This window comes from Haliaeetus leucocephalus, unplaced genomic scaffold (genome assembly GCF_000737465.1).
Source record: "Haliaeetus leucocephalus isolate CR32 unplaced genomic scaffold, Haliaeetus_leucocephalus-4.0 Scaffold228, whole genome shotgun sequence".
NCBI lineage: Eukaryota > Metazoa > Chordata > Aves > Accipitriformes > Accipitridae > Haliaeetus > Haliaeetus leucocephalus.
Genome location: NW_010972664.1, coordinates 9,253,105 through 9,274,311, shown reverse-complemented (window position 1 = coordinate 9,274,311; position 21,207 = coordinate 9,253,105). Strand labels below are relative to the sequence as shown.

The 21,207-nt window shown below is 39.7% G+C and overlaps 1 protein-coding gene across 1 annotated transcript in view; it reads left to right on the top strand.

Moving 5' to 3' along the window:
- The first annotated feature begins 5,421 nt into the window (after positions 1 to 5,421).
- The window catches only part of CRYBG3 (beta-gamma crystallin domain containing 3), an 80,880-nt gene continuing 65,094 nt past the window's right edge, over positions 5,422 to 21,207 (top strand). The window contains exons 1-2 of the mRNA XM_010567651.1: positions 5,422 to 5,467; positions 17,944 to 18,380. Coding sequence (XP_010565953.1) covers positions 18,223 to 18,380 — 158 coding nt within the window. The 5' untranslated portion in view covers positions 5,422 to 5,467; positions 17,944 to 18,222. The remainder of the gene's footprint in view (positions 5,468 to 17,943; positions 18,381 to 21,207) is intronic.

Genomic DNA, 21,207 nt, shown 5'->3' with positions numbered 1-21,207 from the left:
GTCAGAACAGATTTTCAGCAGCAGAGGAACAGAAAGCATTAGAAAATCACACAAAGAAAGGTTGGTGCAGAGGATACAGAATGGGATCTTCTGTAACTTGAGTTTAATCTTGATTATTTAAAGAATAGGAGTGATGCTAATTAGGTTAGGCATGCTGGCAAGACAGTAGGGAAGAGCAGCAAGGCAGGAGAGGAAAAGAGATCCCTCTCCCTTCACTGAAGACTAACTCATCCATGTTGGATGCACTAATACGTAACAGAAAAGGTAATGTCTGGCAGAAATAGCAGCAGGAAGTCAGTAGATTACATATTTGAGAAGTAGTTGAGAGGCTTGGTTTCTAGTCTTAATTCTGACTGTCTTTATTACTCTGGGCATTATTTAATGTTTCCATGCTTTTTTTTTTTTTAAATCTATCAAATGAAAGTAATATCTGCCTAAATATGTAAACAAGTGGTTGTGACAATTTGTAAATGACTGCCTGTATAGTTAAGAAGTCCACAGAAGCAAGTTGGTGGGGCAGAGGCGTTTTCTGTCTTCCTAGGATCATGCTTTGCTCTTTCTTTTTCTTAAAAGCAAGTACAAAGTAGATTCAAAACTTGGGTTAGTAGAGTCCTATTGCTGGGTGTATAATGTAACAACGGTAGTTTGTGCAGCACAGAGATGAAGACTTACGAGATTCATCTTCCCAATTTAGCAAGTGCTGAAATGCTCTCTTGAGAGCTGTCTGGCTGATCTAGCAAAGCCATGTGTCTGGTTAAGCACAAGCTTAACTTTGGATGTGCTGAACTGGAGATAGCATGCTCAGTACCTGCCATGGCAAAGCACTCAAAACATGCAGCACTCTGGAAAAGCTTAAAGCAAGGATGAAACTCCTTGGAGCCAGACTTTAATAATACAGATGTAGCCCAAATAGGGGGAATCCCTAGTTCATGGCGAGCCTGTATATACTACCAGTCTGTTGTTTTCAGTTCTTAGCAAAGGCGTAAGAGTTCAGTGGTGTGATATCACATAGCTACCAAGTCAACATTTATAACAATATTTAGTTGCAGAGATTGTCCTGTAGAAAAAAAGTACATAAACCCCCTTAGAATACAGTTCTTGGAAGTATAACATCTAGCCACTAATGATAGGATAGCATGGGCATATAAAAAAAACTTAGAATGGCTAATTTTAACATAAATACTAAATGTCTTATGTATTTACAAAGAATTAGTTTTAATTGTGAATGCCATAGCTTAATAATTGTGTTCACTGCATCTCTGAATATAGACTTGTATGGACAACATGGGCTCTACGTTGCAACATAAGAATATGTGTGGCATAATTACATTAGCTTCACCATGTTTTTTTTTAACGGGGAGTGTAGGGTTGTGTGTGAGCCTATGAACTTTACTATTTTATCTTCCTCTTCAGAGAATTTGTGGGGAAAATACTGTGCCGTGTTCCAAAGTTTGTGATTAGTGATTGTTCTATGATTGATGGAATTATGAGATGGGGGGAAAGCCCTAAAAACTGTAGGGGGTTGGTAGTGGGAAGTGATAAGCTGCATCGTTTGAGCCCAATGAGCAGTAACCAGCCTGCTCTCCAGACCCAAGTGCAAAGCATGGCACCAGCTACGGTGTCTGAGGTGTTTAGGCTGTAGAAGGTAAAAAAACCCCAATTTTATCCTAAACAGTCCAAGAGGCCTGTTTCCAGCAAAGCGAGCTTTTCTGTTGTAAACTTCATTCATTCAGTGTGAGTCATTTGGTTTCAGATCCATTTAAAACCAGGCCCTGGCCAAGGATAGAAGCGGTTCACAAAAAATAGCTTCAGTGGTGAAGCGAGCTGCAGTGGTGCGTGCTTCCTTGTTCCTGTCTGTTGAGTGGCATTCATTGCCCCTTCATTTGTGCAGGTACAAATCACTGGACTGTAAACTGGATTGCAGACTGAATTTTTCCTGACGGAAACTTCTGCTCCCCCCTTGATTTTATCCAAGACCATGGCCCTACTGAGAGCCCTGCTCTGCTGAGTTAAGGGTGGGAAGAGACAGCTGAGGTTGAGGAGGAAGGCGTGGAAATTTCTAGAGCTGCTTCTGCTGACAAAGTCAGCATGTTGAGGAACTACACCCCAAAGCAAAAGGTTAAGGAATGTAGAAATGCTAGAATATAAACCATGAAAGGGTGTGGGGAATTGCTTCCAGGTTTATATTTATTTTATGCTGGAAAGGAAAGTTTTGATACTTTTTTTTTTTAACTTGTTGATTTTAAGATGCTTATCTGCTGAATTGCATTCTTTCGGGTTTGGTATGTACGCTATGGAATTTCATAGTGATCTGTCCAAGCCTGGGTGGCTAGAAGAAAGTAATACCGGCATATATTTCAAATACAAACAAGAAATAGGAAAATGAAAGAAGTTTTTGGAAAAAACATGATGTGAAGGGAAGAATATGAGCAGCAAAACAAAGTGATAAAAGAATAGGGACACTGGTGATCTGTGCTGGCGATACTTAATGAAAGCAAGGATCTCATTTGTGGTCTGCAGACCAGTTCCATAAAGAGTGATATCCTGAAGCTAGGAGGAACGTCTGGTGGAGATCAACCTCATTATTCCACTTTTAAGTACAGGGAATTCCTGTTCCTGTCAAGTGTATCAGCATTAGGAAAAAACATGCAGATCTGAGAAGAGTGGTTTTTTTAAAAAAAAAACTGGGAGGGAGAAAATAGGTTATGTAGTGAGAAGCACTTTTATTAGTGTGCCAGATTGCCCAGAAATGATTGTGACGTCTCCTTCATGAAACACATTAACAACAGAAGAAATTAATAGGATAGAATATTAATTTATCTGCTCTGTCTTACAGGGAGGCAAAGAACAGCCAAGACTTTGTCTGATGCTCTCCCTGAAAAAGCATCTTTGTGTTTATGAATGCATTATGAAAGATTACCTGAGGTGATCTGAAAGTACATGGTTTTCAGCTTGAAGAGGATCCATAAGAGAGAGGAAGGAGCTTTTCTTTTGATGTATCTGAAAAGATCTGAAAGATCTCGAAAAACTTAATTGCAGGAGAGTTCTGTTCTCATTTTTGTTGAGGGAATGTTGTCTCTGAGCAGCTGAGAGGGAAACTAGCATTTAGTCAGACTGGCTTTTGTATTTTGTGTATATATCAACGTATATTTAACTTAGATGCCTAATCCACAACAGGAAGAAAACCTTTCTTTTCAGAAATCTTACTGAGACGTGCTTACCTGTGGTTAACAGTCAGTAGCGGTAGGAGTACTGGTACATGGAAATCCTTTCTCCAAATCCTGGAACAATTTCACCAGAATGCAAATAATTATTTTTTATTTTTATTTGAACAGCTTTCACTTCATATCTTCATACAAATTCAGAAATAAAGGCTTGTGCATTTGTCAATAGCGAAGCTAAATTTCTAAAATTGATGGAGGGTTTTTTGAAGTGATTATGACTTCATTGCAATACTGAGCATTTCTTGCATGATATATTGGTACAGTTATTTTTCTTCAGCTTATGATATGCAATGCAGGAAGTGATGTCTGTCATTAACATCCTTTAATGTTTTTCTTGATACATTTTTGCTTTTAAGTTTGTGGTGGGTTGACCCTGGCTGGATGCCAGGTGCCCACCAAAGCTGCTCTATCACTCCCTGTCTCAGCTAGACAGGGGAGAGAAAATAAAAAAAAGGGCTCATGAGATAAGGACAGGGAGAGATCACTCAACCAATTACCATCACGGGCAAAACAGACTCGACTTAGTGAAAATTAATTTATTGCCAATCCACCAGAGTAGGGTAATGAGAAATAAAATCAAACCTTAAAACACCTTCCCCCCACCCCTCCCTTCTTCCTGGGCACAGCTTCACTCCCAAATTCTCTACCTACCCCGCTGGCGGCGCAGGGGGATGGGGAATGGGGGTTACGATCAGTTCATCACACATTATCTCTGCCACTTCATCCCCGTCAGGGGGAGGACTCATCACACTATTCCCCTGCTCCAGTGTGGGGTCCCTTCCACGGTGTGCAGTCCTTCAGGAGCACACTGCTCCAGCGTGGGTCCCCCGCGCGGTCACAAGTCCTGCCAGAAAACCTGCTCCGTGGGCTCCTCTCTCCACAGATCCGCAGGTCCTGCCAGGAGCCTGCTCCAGCACAGGGTTCCCACGGGGTCACAGCCTCCTTCGGGCACCCACCTGCTCTGGCGTGGGGTCCTCTCTCCCCGGGCTGCAGGTGGAGATCTGCTCCACCGTGGACCTCCATGGGCTGCAGGGGGACAGCCTGCCTCACCATGGTCTTCACCACAGGCTGCAGGGGAATCTCTGCTCTAGCACCTGGAACACCTCCTCCCCCTCCTTCTTCCCTGACCTGGGGGTCTGCAGGGTTGTTTCTCTCACATGGTCTCACTCCTCTCTCCGTCTGCAGTTTCTGTGCTGCAGCAACTTTTTTTTCCCTTCTGAAGTGTTATCCCACAGGCATTATCTCCACCGTCGCTGACAGGCTCGGCCTTGGCCAGCAGTGGGTCCGTCTTGGAGCCGGCTGGTGTTGGCTCTGTCGGACATGGGGGAAGCTTCCAGCAGCTTCTCACAGAAGCCACCCCTGTAATCCTCCTGCTACCAAAACCCTGCCACACAAACCCAATACAAAGTTGCATGTAGCATAAAGGTTTTGATTAAAATATGCTCTGGATTCTGCTTAAGGATTGTTTTAAGAATCAGAAAGCAGGGGAATGGTTCCCTTCATTCCAAAGATGGGCTCTGAATAAAATTTTGACCAAGGTAAATTGGCAATAAGGACATATGTGTCTTTGGACTTCTGACTTTTAAAATGGAACAGTGGGTGTTGCCTTAGTAATGACAACATGCCTCTTGTTCCCTTTCTAATATTTCTTCTGAATTTGCCTGCAAACCACCATTAGGTATGTTCGGTAAACATCTGTTAAATGTGGTAGCTGCAATTTGTGATGATTCCATCTGCCCTGAGTACGTTCCACTCGATCGCAGTCCTCAGTATAAGGACTGGGGGTACATTCTAGCTGCCAAGTGTGCCAGATAGTGCTATGGCAATGAATGTTGCTGTAGTAGATGATTGATCGACTATAGTATCATTTTTACAGCAGAAAATAATATGCACAGAAAGTTTTGGGTTTTTTCAGCTGGAACAGCTGAAATGCTGTGTGCCATTTCTGAATGCTGGAGTTTGAAAACCTCTGTGTGAGGTGAAACAGGCATTTTGCTTCCATCTTCAGCTTTTTGGGGCATGGCTTTTTCAGTTGCAATATGTGCAGAATATGGGCTATGCTTTGGAAAAATATGTTCTTCTGTCCTTTTAAGTTAATGTGCTCTTGTTTTTAAATTGAATGATACTGTGTTGACTGTCAGGTAGACTTGAATAATGCAAGTCCTCAGTGTTATAAAATATCTTTGTTTTTCAGTTCTGAAAACAAAGGGAGTGAAGCCATAAATTTAAAGAGCAACCAAAAGGTAAGCACAAGTCTGCCTGCACTTTTGAAGGTATGATTTTTATTTACTAATATTTAATTGAGCTAAAGCCTGCCACCTCTGCTTGTGACTACTTGCTAGCGTTCTGATGTTGGATGTATTTCTGTACTGTGATGTAGCACCTGGTTGCTATATTCTGGGTTAGGGTCCATTACGCCAGGGTACTAATACACATGCAGAAGACAGAAAAACTGTCTGTGCTTCACATTCTTAAAATTCACATCTTTACTTACGTTAAAGAAGCGGGAGTCTAGTGCTAATTCTACATGCAGTTAGCCAGCGAAGAAGGAAGCTGGTATTTTTATCAAACAATGGTTTCAGGCATTCCTCTAAAGCACCATTTCTATATAATTTATTAATATCTAACCAGCAAGTGTTTGCCTGCCTGAAGGTCCACTGGTTTCCAACCAAAGCGCTGTAAGATCTTTTGCTGAAAATTGTGTGCATGTTGGCTGTTCTCTACCAGTGTTACCCGTGTTAATCATGCTTGTCTTGTCCTGTAAGCATTTTACTGCAAAAAAAAGACGTGCTTCTCTGTTATCAGGGCTTTCCTCTATGTCATTTGACACAAAGTGGTGTTTGCCTATAAAGTTGTGTTTAGACTTAGTCCAATATCATAAATAATTATGTGCAGGACAGGGCCTGGGGATAACAGCCATCTTTGCTGCTGTTATATCATGCCTTGTACAGAGCCATTTTAGTGATTCATTCACTAAGCACTTTTGCTTGGGTTTACTCTTTTTGCTAGTTGTTTTAGTGTAATGCAGATAATATTGAGGCTACTTCCCCAAAAGGACCTTGACTAGTGTGCCAAATTTATGTGGGGATGCAGTAGGCTTCTTAACACACTGAATCTGAAATTTCTATCCTGCGTTGCATTTATTGAGCACTAACAGCATATGGAGAAGGAAGCGGTCTTGTTCCTGTATGGCCTACAGTCTCTGTGTAGTTGCACCTTCAGTATCTAGGGACTGTTTGTTTGGGCTTTGCCAAAGGTGAAGAGACATTGCAGTTGCCTCTACACAGACCCAGTTCAGTCCTACAGGGTTATTAGCTCAAGAACAATTCCATGTTGAACGTAGTTTAACTACATCAAGGTGGGAAACAATGTGGTGACGTTTGTTCAGAAGCTCTGTGGATTCAAGCCAACTGTGTCAGTTCCAAGCTCCTGGAAGATGCCACTGACTGCCTTCCTGTTATCAGAAAACATGGACTCTTGATTTTATGCCTTGAAATGCAGGCAGAAAGGATTCTGATAAACCAAAGGAAATTCTACTATAATAGAAGCAAGTTTTCTTCATTTCAAAAAAATCTTACTTTCTATGTTAGATCAGTGAAAAATTCTAAAACAAATTTTCCTTTTGAAGAAGATTTTGACTGAGGAAGAGGAATCATTTAGCATACATGCACAGGACTTCAACAACAGGTATTGCTTAAAAGGAGGTATGAAGAGGGCTAGGTGTCAAGAAACAAGCGGGATGCATAGGTGGATCAAAAGGAACATAGCAGGTTTAAGTTACCTAAGAGTGTTTCTTTCTTGCCAAAAACTACATCTCATTTATTTTTTTAATTTTAAAAAGCCCAAATTCAGAATCTTTCCTGCTGAATCTAAATTCATTGTAGTATTCTACTCAGAACTTGTGTTTTTGAAATACTATACTAAAAGTTGGTGCCAGTATTAATGCTGTAAAGTTTTGTTCTAAATGCCTGATCTGTTTTCTTTGTCTGGCTGTAACATTTTATTTAATTATATAGTCTTTGACCTACATTTAGGAGTCTAAAGTGTTACAATGCACGTTACATTATCTTTGAAATAATATCTGGTGTTTGTATAGGCTTTATAAGAAAGGTGCGGTTTTCATATTACTATAATGTGCTGTCTGTTTAACTGTACAGAGAGCTTCCTGTCTAACTTCCCTCCTTCTTAAGCTGATCAAAAATCTTCTGATACACTTGAACAGTTTCATATGCATAGTGATGAGTACTTTTAGCACTATAATTTTATAACTTGTGTGCACTGAAATTACAACTAGATAGTAAAAACTGATTCAGAGGAGGTGGAGAAAGTATTTATTTTCTACCTCTGCCCCCACCACCCTTTTTTTTTGTGAGGAACATATTTTTTTTCCTACCACTGCTCCCTCCAAGATACACTTGCATTTTGATAACACCACACTGTCTAGTGTCTGACATTGGCCAAAATAAGCTGTCTTCTGCAAAGATCACTAGAATTGCAGCTGAACAGTTGGAGAGAACTGAGACTGTCTCATTTGAAAGGGGTAATGTATAGTATTGAAAGATGTTCCGGTTTTATTTATTGAGTCATTAGGGTTACTATGGGCTAAAAAACCCCAATGTTTTGTTGTTATGGAAAGTGTACTTTGTAAGGAATGCCTAAATCTATATACCTACATGGATTGGGTTTGGGCAGGTTTCCATACATGTCCATGTCTCTGAATTGTGCTTCTACCTAGTCATTTCAGGTGGATGGTGACTGAAAGTTGAAACCAAATTGTGTCTGTCTGTCACCAAGTTAATGAGCTATCATGTTTCTGATAGACTTACATGTAGACTTACATGCTGTGATTTTGTATATTCATTGGCCGTTTTGGCAGGAGGCCAGGGGCAAAATAGCAGGGGAACTGTAAGTCTCTGATTTAGCCGCAAAGGTCAGACATCTAAATTATAGCTGACTGGGTGAGTGGAGCTGCGAAACGTGCTGAGCTACAGTAGCTCTTTGGCTCTTCTGAGCACTTCAGTTACCAGTTCTGTACTTTAACCCCTGCTATTTTTTTCCCATGTGACGACATATTTAGCTCATAGAGGGAGATAAAGGTATTTTAATACTCACCTTACGAAAATATGAAGCCAAATCTTTCTGTGCCAAGGTGACATTATCAATCGTCTTTTGATCACTTTCGAGAAAAGATTTCTGAAATATGTCACATCTATTAATTCATTGCCAGAAAGTACACCATCACCCACCACTATTTATTTACAGATTTTTTTTTTCTGCTTCAGTTTCTTTGAATTAGAGCTGTAAACAGTGCTTTTTCTGAGTAAATGCTCCACTTGAATGATGTGATTGTTGAACACATGGTTGCGTGCATGTAAACAGTTCTTGAACTTCATGTTTAGTGTTCTAGGTATCTGCATTACATAGTGTCCAGTACATGTTAGTATTTCATTAACCTCACTTTTAGCGATACAGAGACTTTGTTGCAATATTCCTTTTAAAAACAGGGCTTCCTACAAGAGTATGTTGTACATACTTTTGCTTTTGGTAATGCCCTGAAAATACAGGTTTACAACTGGGACATAGGTTTTAGTTTGTTTGTGTGGAACAGCTACCAAATAAGCTAACACCACTACTGTAGCAAGCCATGTGCTGGAGAGTGTTGTGTTAGTACAGTTTTGAAGAAATGACCTAACACTCTTGTTGCACATGCTTGTGGCACAAGTCTAACCTGGCTCCTACCTGTATTACCATACTGTAGTAGTAGCAGCAGTGATAGGTGCTTGGGTTAATTTCAGTAGTTGTGAATGCGTTAGGTCCCAGGCTTGCCCTGTCTGAGGTTCTCATCCAACTGAAGGCTTTGTCGTGACAGTGTAGGCAAATTCATGGCTGATCATCCCCAGATATCTTTCCTGTAGCAATGCATGGAGGAAATAGCACATTATCCCATAACTGATTAGGAAGGAATTCTTAAGCATCTCAGCACAGGAACTACTATGTGAGCTCTGTCAGGCAAATGCAAAAGCTTGAAAATGTAGGTTCAAATACAATATACCAAATGTGTAATTTAGGCTTCGGTATTTCAACAGCATTAAATATTTTATAATTTGGCCCATAGGCTCAAGCCTAGGTGCTAGTTGCCTGGATTAACCAGAGGCAGTCTCAACCTTCATAGAAAAAACCACAGGGGCAGAAAATACTGCAAAGATTATCTAGTCCACTTCTCTACCCCAAGGTGAGATCTCTGTATCTATGTCATACCTGACAGAAGTTTGTCTAACTCGTTCTCAAAGACCTCCAGGGATGGAGATCTCTAACATCTCTGCAACTTCACCAGACAACTGTTCTACTGATTTCATAAACCTTATAATTAGAAACTCTTTTTCTTAATATCCCATCTCAAGCTTCTGTGCTACAAATTAAATCTGTTGCTAATTTTCCTCTGACAAGTACTCCTGTATACTGTGAACGTGGAGAAGAGATAATTCTGTAGCCCTGCTTTCTCCCATGAATTTCGTTTCAAGGTAAAATAAAGATGGCTGTATTTAAATGGTAGACACAGTATTAAAATTTGATGGCAAGGACTGCAATTATGTGATAAGATGAAGCCAGATTCTTTTTGGAGTTGCAACAAATAGGACAAGAGGCAACAGGTGCAAGTTGGAGCATGGGAAAGTTCAGTCACCTATAAAAAATTTTTTCTTCTTTTTTTCTTTTTTCCCCCCTTTACCGTAAGAGTGGTCAGATATGGGAACAGGTTGCCCAAGGAAGTTGCAGAATCTTTATCCCTGGTATATTCAAAACGCAGCTGGATGAAGGCCTGCTCTAACTGGAGATGCTTTGACCAGGAGCTTAGACTACATGAGCTCCCCAGCCACATTCCTTTCAGCCTAATTTGTTCTGTAATTCTCTGTCACATCATTTTTCGTTTGGTGTGTGAATTCACGTAAGTTCTAAAAAAAAAAAAAAAAATCCCAGGAACTTGCTGGATATATGTAGCTGTTATTACTGAATGTCCCTAATTCTGACTTTATAATTTGTTTTAAGTTCTACAAAAAGTTAGAAACCAAAATTAAGCCCAGTGTCTTAGTTAACTGCATACTTTTCCATATAGCATGTTTTTTTTTTCATATTGTCGTGGTTTTATTTTATATTGTCTTTATTTCATGTGTATGTTTATCTAAGTAACTTCTGCTCAGCCTGCATGTGAATGCCTGCTGAATGCCTGTGTCTTAGACCTAGTAATAGGTCTTGCTGACCTAGAAGTCAGCAAGAGGGATTCTATGTCTTTTGGGAGCCGAAGGAAGTGGACTATTACTGTCAACCATGAATTTTTTAGAAACCTGAGAGTTACTTTTAAAAACTGTTGCTGCCCACAACAATGAATGAAAGACAAAACCAAAACGGTTTTGGAGTTTACATAATCAATATTTCTCTCGTGGAACCTGAAAGCAGATCTTTTTCTCTTTGGCAATGATGTATACTTTTGCTGAAATGGAATTTTATAGGCGAGTACATAGCACCTTCTGGTTTCCCAGAACACTTTGTTAAATTAATGGTGTTAACAGCTGTAAGTGTTCAGGAAGACATTTCAAGATCATCCTATCTAAAGTCCTGGTAACTTCCTTTGTCATACTGAAGAGTTTTAGAAAGGATGATCCTGAAATATGCTTCCGTCTCTACTAATGTTCTTCAAAGAAAGGATCTTGAGCAGGGAACTTCATTTCAGGATGGCTGGAAAAAAAAAATGGGCTTAAACCTTGCTCAGTTTGGCACAGAAAACCACTGAGGATACAGATGAGAAGCAGAAGTGTGGTGCCAGATGCTGTAGCCTGCCAATAGAATATGAGTACGGGTGGAAATCACATTATCTCACCCCATTCCCAGTGTACTGCCTGCTTGTGCACACCTTCTGCATTGAAAAGGTGAACTGCACCTTTATTTTTTAATGTATTTTAAAACATCAGGGAATCATCAAGTAAAAGAGAATAAAAATTATTTCATGTTTGTGGAAACATTTTCACTAAAAGGCAATAGAAGTGTAATGCTGGGAGAATTTAGAGGAAAGAACAGAAATAAGACAGATAATTTAATTCTGTTCTCTCTGGCTCCATAATAGACGTTGTAGTAATAAGGCATTGGTTACATACTGAGAAGTGAGTACCAATTCTTAATCAGAGCTTTACAATAATTTCAGGAGAAAATTCAGAAGGGAGAAATTTTGAAGTAACTCTGCAAATGGTGTAAACAGAATTTTTAAATTATAAAGCTCACTTTGTCATTCTAGAGACTTTCACTGAGTTTACAATTCCCCATAAGGTGACCTGGCAGAAACTTTATTTCAAATTGTACCTCCTTTTTCTTTACCTTTTCATTTGAAGTATTCACCCTTACCACCTTGTTTTTTGTTCTCTTGTTAGGAAAGGTGAGTCTGGATACTTCCTCAGATTTTAGGAGAACACTAGAGTTTCAGAGAACATTTGTTTCATCTTTTCTTTCCCCATCTGACAAATTTAATCTACATTAAGGACTCCTTGGTATTTCAGGAATTCAAATGGATAAACAAATTTGTAAAGTCCCAGTGCTGAACTTTCAACAGAGGCAGTTGTCTTTCCAAATGTTAAAATAGTCATTGAATTTAAATAGGTTTATTTTTTAAAATGCAAAACTGATAGAGTTTAACCAAAAGTCCCTTCCTGTTGTTTTAACTTTTACTCCTGATTATGAAGATGCCATGATTTCATTAGTTTTTCTAGTTACTCTTGTCTTCTGGCGTTGTCATGACTGGATTTTTTCATGTCAAAACAAGCAGAGAAGGGAGGATGTGGAAGGAAAACTTCACAGTATAAAAAAGCCAAAATATTTAGAGGTTAAAAACATCGGTTATTTGTAGAGATACAGAACTCACCTTTAACTTAAATCCCCCCAAAATCCCAAGGCTATTTTTATAATCTTTGGGTTTTTTTCTTTTTCTGATTATTTAAAAGGTATTATTTAGTTAAGACTAAACAGTTTTTGACAATGGTGGAACTCCCTTGCGTCATCTCCATTGCCACTCTAATTACTGGCATAAATAGGAAAACCCCACTTTGACAGTGTGTTTTTTAAATCCATTTTTTCTCATGAACACTAGCAGCAGTGGACTTTTAGGAGTTCTCTGCTTACCGTGTATTCACTGTCTGACAGTACTTTTCCCTAAATTTTTCTTAATACTATGTCAATTTTCTTAAACAAGTCTTGTTCCTAATCTATGTCTCATTATGTCTGATTCTTTTTCATTAGATTTCCATATGTATTGCCTCCTGTTGATTGAGAATGCCTAACTTCTTTTCCTCATAGTAGCTGAAAAGACAAAAGCTTATTTTGTGTGTGGACTTAATGTACTTCAGTGTGTCCCACTCACTGCAAACAAGTAGGAGACTACACCAATGATGCTTTAGTTTCCCAGAGAAGGGAAATCTGCTGAAAAACATGCAGTAGTGAGTCATTGTGGGGATGTACTAGTCTGCCAGCAACTCAAGCTATTTCACTGTGGATTTTGTTTAGCATACAAAATTTACATACTGTATCGCTGTTCAAATTGAATGTGATGCTCATGTTAAATGAAATGCAGCCATCTTAGCTGTGTTGAAAGGTCAAAGCTAAGGCTGCGAACATGGTTAATTTTCCAGTATTAGAGGTAGCAATGCCTAAAGGTGCTACTTTGTGCACCCAACACTTTAATCTGAAACTCTTAAACTGTTTCTACATGCTAGCAAGCAAATTCTGCAGTATTACTGTGACTGTTTCTCAGATGAGTGAATTGGGGTTAAATGGCTTGTCGAAGGTCCCTGGCGTGAATCAATGATGATCCTAAAATCCTGATGGCTTTCCTTCTTCTCTCAAAACTGCAGGTGAGATGGGGTGGTTAAAGTACACAAGCATATCCGCACAATATGCAGAACGTCCTACATCAGCAGCTCCCAGCGCAGCAGGACAGGCGGTCTGTGAGAGGTCTCCATGCCGCTGTCTGGAGTTTCTGCTTCATAAGGAGCGTTTATTCATGGGGAGTGAAACCCAAAATGTCTGGCTGTTGTGGCTGGAAGCTAATTCTTTGTTCACGGAGAGCTATGTTTTAATACTGTTAATGTTTTCATTTCATTCACTTGTTAGGGCAATAAAAGAGATTGTATTCTTGGCAGACGGACGTAACCCCTGCCAAATGAGACCCTCTGGCAATTTGAACTTCTGCCACCCGGCTGCTGAGAGACAGTGGCTACCAGGGCGGCCGTTCCCAGCTGGTACGGGAGGTGAAGCAAACCTGGCAAAGCAGTCCCTCTTCAGGGTGCTGTTGTGCTGCAGGAGCTGCTCTCTGCCCTTCGAGGGGGCTGTTCACACTGGTAGCAAGCCCTGTGCCTGACTGTGTAGGTGCAGTTAGGCTTTGGGCGTATGTCTGCGCTGCAGTCAGGAGTGGATTACAGCCTGGAAAACGTACCTAGTTTATCGCTGAATAAATTAGCTCAGATAAGAATCACACTTGAGACATGACATCCTGGGCTTGTCCTCCGAGTCCCAGCTGCCGAGCTTCTCTGCAGTGGTTGCTCCAGCAAGATGAGACCACGCTACCTGACTGCACAGTAGATATGGCTTCAGTTATCGCTGCAGTCTCTTCAGTCACCTGATTTAAGTCATAATCTTGTTTCACGCTCTGCCAAGCTTCCCCGCTGCACCAGCCTCATTGCATGTGAGGTCAGAGGACCATAGGATAATTCAGGTTGAAGGGACCCCAGGATGTCATCTAGCCCAACCTCCTGCTTAAAGCAGGCTCAGCTGTAAGGTCAGGCCAGGTTACCCAGGGCTTGCCCAGTGAAACTTTGAGTAACGAGTTGCTAAAGGAATAAAAGCTAATGAAAGCTTTATGAAGCATGTCACAAGCAGGAAAGCTCACAGAGGGTGGGAAAGGGGAGGCAAGGGGAAAACTGATGACAGTCTGTATACAAAAGGAGCAGAAAGACAACACTACAGCAAGGATCTCAAAGGGGATCTGGCAGGTAGGTTTTTATCCAAAAACTATTGTTTGCATGGTAAAACATGGAGAAACCGCCGTTCAGACTACCATGACACTGGAAGAGGAAATTTTTTTATTTTTTTTTTTTAACCGATGGCATGAAGTGTAACTAATACAAGAGTCGCTGGTATTCTTCCAGTATTGTGAATATCGGACTGCTCAGGCCTAATTGTGACACAGATGCAGCTGCTCTGTCAAGGTCAACTAAAGGCCCTGACTGTTGAAAGCTGGTGGGATATACCAGGGAAGGGATTACTTTGCGTATACCCTATGCCCTTGCCTTTTTTCCTGCGTGTTTGCTGGGGGCTTCTGTCAGAGATGAGCTCAGAGGGAGGCATGGGAAATAAGTGACAGTTATCACGATACTGCCTTGTGGAATTGCCATCATCCCGCTGTGTTTGTCAGGCACTTGTGCCTGAAGGCTCCTGCTGTGTTAAAGGCTTACTGGCTTTACAGATCATGTGCTTTTGTCTCAGTAATTTGAATATAGCATTATCTTAAAATACAAACTTCAAAATCTGTAGCAGAACAGTTTTGTTTGTATAATACCTAAACAGTGGCTCAAACTTTGAATTGAGGTTTTATGGGCAAACGATAAAACACCAATAGCTCATGCTGTCTTTTATAGCAAAGGCAAAGTGGAGCGGGAGGGAGAATATACGGAGGGTAGGGTTGCTTATGTTGAAGGGAAGAAGGGATTTGTGTAGTTTCTGTGTTAGGACTTAATATCCATGTGTATCTTCAAGTAACCACAGTGTAAGCATTCTCCAGGGCTTTTTTTTTATGCAAGACACTGTTTATGGTTCAAGGTATGGAAGGACGTTTTCATATTAAAACTTCCTGTTCTTTTGATTTACCAAAAGTTATGTAAGGAAAGGAAGATTAAAGAGAAAGGGAAGTCTAAATAGATTTCCGTTTCTGGAAACGGAGACTACAGAACAGCTTTTCATGCAGGGCATGATTTATGCTTACAAATAAGAAGCACAGTCTTTACAACTGTTATGTCTCTGAGCTGCTAGGGGAAGAATTTCACATGTAGAGTATAGCCATATTTGAAGTCTCATTTCCTAATTGGAAAAAACACACTAGTTCCTGAATACAAATTAATTCAAGCAAACAAACCCCAAACAATAACAACAAAAAACAACAAAAAATACTAAACTGTTGACAAGTTTTGAATTTAATATTTTCTTTTGTAGTTAATGCATTTAGCTGTTAACTTCATAGATATTGTAGGAATTAATATAAATGCTTATAGCCTATAATGGTTATATCTGCAGAGAAAATAATAAGATTTGTGTGCATTTCCTGCACTGAGATACTCTTTGAAATCTGACAAATCTGTGTGAACGGTACTAATCACAGAACAAGGGAGAAATGCCTTCCCTTGCTTAAGTTGAATCAAAAACTGGTATTGAAGAATGCTGAGGTATTAGTCAAAGTGAAAGAAGAAACTATGATAGCAGAACTTCGAAGCTGACTATGGTGAATCATTCATGTATTATGAAGTTTGGGAAATTAATTTTTTTCTTGTTTCTGTTTTATATTTCCTTATGCAAAGTACTTGGTTCCTATGAGACAAAGTTAATTGTTCAAGAAATTCATCCCAGGTTTGCATGTTACTGGCATAGTTTGCCTAGTACTGAAGATACCAGCCAGCACTGTGGTACGTCTGTAAGCTGCACTGTTGTCGTCTTCATTTCCAGGGGTGAATTTGGGTAGAGTTGACTTGTAAAGTAGTAAATCCCTGAGTACTACAGGGGTGACTACATCCCTTTGTGATGCATCAGCTATTGACTAGTGCAGTATGTGGGGAAGCAGGTGGGATTTATCACAGGTAGGGTGAAAAAAGCCTAGAGTTTGACTTAGACCACTTTTGAAAGTTTACATAAAAGTTTAATGTGGTTGTTTAAGTGTCTTGCCTGTATGAAGAAAATAGAGGTTGTATGGATTTCTCAAGGACAATTGTGCCATTCAATTTCTATGCTCACATAAACAATTCAATTTTCAATACATACATCTGATCACTTTAATATTAAGCAATTGCATCTACTCTTTTATGAAAAAGGTGAAAAAAACATTCCTTGAAGATTAAAGACCACTGCTCCAGTATCACTAACTATAACTTGCAAGTTTTTAAGAAATTGCTGTTCCCCAAGGATTAAACTGTGTTCATTAAAACACTTTTTTCATAATTAACATGATCCTAGGTGGACTATTAACAAATAAGTCTACTTGCTTATTTTAGGTTACTTGAAACAAATATATCTTCAAGTCAGAATAGGATTAGTGACCTAATGAAAATAGTGGCTTTCTGCTTAGATCGGATGGGTAGGTTTGAAACAATTACTCTTCTCCAAACGTACTGTTGACACAACTAAAATTTGCATAGAACTTTTTGTTCATGTTCTCCTTTTCCACTCCTGTTGAGCAGAACAAATTTCATCGAAGAATAGCTAGGGTAACTTTATTCTAATAGTTTTAATAAACTGGGTTGAAACAGGGATTGAAATTACAAGGATTGCACTGTAAATATGAAATAGGCAGCAATAGTATAATCCACTACAAAGGGTGAAGATGGGAACGAGGTGCTTACCAGAAAATTTTAGTCCAGGGAAAAAGCATTTGCAGATTGTGAAGCTGAAAAGGTGGTTACATGTGGTGGTTGTGAAGCCTACCAGTGAAGTTGCATCATGGTTTTGGGCAGATGGTCTTGGCAGAAGTAGCATGGGTTTGGGCAGTGGTTCTTGGATCTGTGAGAGAAGCTGACACCAAGGAAATTCAAAGGCATAAATTGGTGAGGAGCAGAGCTTGTCTTGCCCCTGCAGTAGATGCTCAGCTGAACTGAGGGAAGAAGTGAACAGGTGGTTTAAATGAGGTGAAGCCTTGCCTTATGACTAATTATTTTCAGTTAGCTGATACAGCTGATAGGCAGTTCAGAAGGTCATGGGTGCAGCGGTAGTGGTGTGTAGGACTTTGTCTGACTGCATGGTAAAGTATAGAGCTCTGTGAGACTGCAAATAGATTTGGAAATAGAGCTGTGAGGTTAATTAATTGCCTGTGGAGTTGGAGTAAAGCTGGCCAAAGGATGCAACATGGAGTTGCTAAGGATAGCAGGTAGAATTAATCTCTGGCACATGAGTTGAGTTTGTTTTATCCAAATTCTGTTCTTGATTCTCCTGGTTTTTTTACAAGTGCAGGTTACCCTACGTTAAAGGCTATGGTATGTTTGTGTTTTGCTATGGTGTTCTTGCCTATATTTGCAAGCTGAAAGCTGTTCATCTCACAAGGGCATAACAGATTTGTTCGTGAAGCTGTGCTTTTTGAGCAGGTTAGAGTCTGAAGTGTGAAAAATTGTTCCTTGCTTCTTCCTCAGCTTTTTTCTGCCAGTTGAAGCAATTGTTCTCCATCTGTCCTTCTGTACTTTACTTCCACAGCAGCTGCTTTGTGAATCTTCTAGCCTATGTAGTCCTTTTAGCTTTTTGAAGAATAGGGACCTTTTTATTACAAAAAGAGAAGAAGAGAGCACAGGACTCGGATCTTAAAATGAACCTTTAAACAACATATGTCCTGAAAGGATTACAATGCATAGGACCAAATTAAAATTAAGGAATTTGGGAATGTGGGAAAACGACAGGAAACATCTTCTTTATGTGCTTCTTGTATTTATCTTAGGTTTGTCAAAATGAAGAGAGGAACCATTCCACAGAAGAACTTAGCAAGTCTGAAATCCAGGAGGAGCTGAAAAAGGCTAATAGCCTTCCTAGTTTGACTCCTGGAATCAAAACATCAGATAAAGACAAGCAACCCCGAGAAGGCTTTTTTCATTTTCTTGGAAGCTTATTTAATATTGCAACAAAATCTTCTTTGGTAGAATCTAAACCCCCCGCCTTCCAAGATGAACCCAGCAGATGTGAAAAGAATTTACAGAACACAAATACCCTTCTGGAGGACATGCAGCCAAAGCACCCAAAAATTGAAGAGCCTCTTTGTTCTACAGCTAGAATAGGAGAGGATTCTGTAAATAAAGATGATGCTGTCTTAAATAATATTGGGAAAGATACCTCACAGGATCTGCAAGGAGGCTGGAAAAGATCTGCGGATGCGCAACAGTAAGTTTTATAATTTAGTATTAAATATGTTAATGTTTCTGCATGTGTGTGTGTGTTCACAGAAGTACCTTGACTAAGTTTTGCTGACTGTATTGCAAATGGTCATTTCTAAGGATGTTTGGAGTGTCCCTGACTTGACTTTGTGCAAAACTCTAGTAGCAACTACCTTAAATAAATGAGAAGTTGATTGCAACAAAACATAACTTTAAAGAAGATTTTCTAGAAGTCTCCTGTCTATGGATAGATCCAGTGTAGATCCGTCTAAGTGTTAAGAGAGGTTAAAGATGTGGCATTTAGAAATATGTTCAGTATTGTAGATCTACTTTGGGGAGAAAAAAAAAAAAAAAGGTTGTAGAGAGCTTATTTCCATCCATATTGTGGGCTAAATTCAAGGTTTAAATGTTTGTCCTTTTTATATCTCACTAGTTCAGTGGTTTTCTGCAAGTAGCATTTCCTCATTTTTAAATTATCTTTCCTGGTTATTTGACTTGGTGATTTTTGCTTATGTGTTTTGTTTCCCCTTGTTCTTTGGGGTTTTCCTGCAATGTAAAGAAGGTTATACAAAACACTCAATTAACCTAAATATGGAACAAATATAACAGTCCTGTAATATTTGAAAAAAAGATTTCCAAAAAAAATGGTGCCAAGGGCACCAACGTGTGTTTGAGAGTAGAAAAGTGAAAACATTGGCTGTGGTCCACACCGTATATTACAAAATCTTTCTGACCGTGGCATAAACACAGGTAATAGTATTCCAAAAACATTTGTAGCTGTTATGTTGAATATTTGGCTATATGTGGGCCAGTACAGCGTACGTTTGAAGTTAGGTGTGTATGTATGCATGTGATACCTGTCCAGTTTTTGATAGGTGTGTAGAATATGGAGTTGTCCACAGGCAAAGAATCTGTAAGTAATGCTTAGATTTTCCATACTGCCCAGGATATTTATTTCAAATTTAAGCCAAAAGTAATGATTTGGCTTAGATAGACTGGTAAGTCTATAGCAGTGCTCCTGCTTGTATTGCTGAATGGGAGGGTGTAGTGAGAAGAAAAACCTTTTTTCTTTTTTTTTTCTTTTAAGTTTTAAAACTAATTTGAGTTGTGCTCAGTATATTTACTGTGGCATGTGTAGTGTTTCGTCTCCATATAGGAGGTCAGAGATTCCCAAAGTAGCTTGCTTAATGAATTTCACTTCCATACTGGGGATGTCTCCAGCACTCTGTCCTTATTTATTATTCAGTAGACTAATGATTTGAGGTGTCTGTCATTCACCTTTATATTATAAACGTAATGGCTGATCAGGATATGAACAGGGGATGTGATACCTGTTCAGGTGAACTTAAGACTGTATTTCCACCACCAAAATACAGTACTGTTTGTAATTAATAATAATAATGGTTGTGTTCTCTTGAGTACTCTCACAAGTTTGGTCTGTGATGTGGTTGACTGGGTTTTATTACAGATTCTTATTGTAGTAGCACACATCTGACTGACTCTTTTTCCAAACTGCATATTGCAGCCTGACACTACTGCTTCATTGACCGATATAGAAGAAAATTTATTCTCCTCTTAGTTGTTATCTGGAGAGGTCTAGAAGCATTATGTTATTCAGTCTGGTTCCTGAACAAACTGTGTATTTCTTAAAACCTGTTGGACAGGCTGGCTTGCTGCATCAGTCTCTTGCTGCTTTTTGCTGTTGCTGTAGTATATTCTGGAAACCAGCAGGTAAGTTGCATACCATTGTGCTAGAGGCTGTGCACAGATATAAGAAAAGTCACTCCTTGCCTCAAAGAGAGCTTAGTCAAAAAAGACAGTAGACATTAATAGATCTTTTTCACTTTTTATTTTGTTCCATGTAGTTTCTTCCATATTGTATCTCAGCATACTTTCGTCAGTGTTTGCTTTTTCTCGCTCTCTCCACCTGCAGCTACTGATTGTATTATTCAGTTTGCAGTGGTAGTCTGTCCTCTCTGCAGGTTGGGGTTTTTTTGGTTTGGGTTTTTTTTTTTCTTACTCTCTTCCCCAGCAAAGTCAGTCCTTTTATATGCTGTACTCCTCTGCCTTACCTTGAGTCTCTCCTGAGATTCAACTAAAGGCCCAATATGTGGTGAACTAAATGTGGCAATCAGAGCCTATAATAAGTGGATGAGAGGCAGCCATGGTCAGCCCTTAAAAAGTCAGACCTTCTCTTTTTTTTTTTTTTTTTTTTTTTTTTTTTTCCCTCCAGTTCCCTGGCTGGCTGATGCAATAAGGAGCTGGTGCACATCTTTCCTTCCAGGTAGAAGAAACCTCTGAGTTCTGCTGGCTTTTCAAAGTGTACACATGAGACTTTCCCATTTTATTGATGGCTACAGGCCTGTGAATAGGAGTGGTGGAAGTGACAGAATGTCTTGGGATTTTTTTTGCTGCTCTGCTCACTTTATACTGCTGCATTTGAGTAGATCTTGAGCATTAAACTGATAAGGTGCTGGGCAGCCTGTATGCACAGTTTAGAGGGTCAGATGGTGTCATGGTTTAACCCCTGCCGGCAGCTAAGCACCACACAGCTGCTCACTCAGTCCTCCCCACCCAGTGGAATGGGGGAGAGAATTGAAAAAAAGTAAAACTCATGGGTTGAGATAAAGGCAGTTTAATAGGACAGAAAGGAAGAAGATAATAATGATAATAATAACAATAACAAGATGACAATAATAAAAGAATTGGAATATGCAAAACAAGTGATGGACAATGCAGTTGATCACCACTCGCTGACCTATGCCCAGTTAGTTCCCGAGCAGCGATCCGCCCCCCCCCCCCCCCCCCCGGCCCCCCCCCCCCCGCTCCATTAA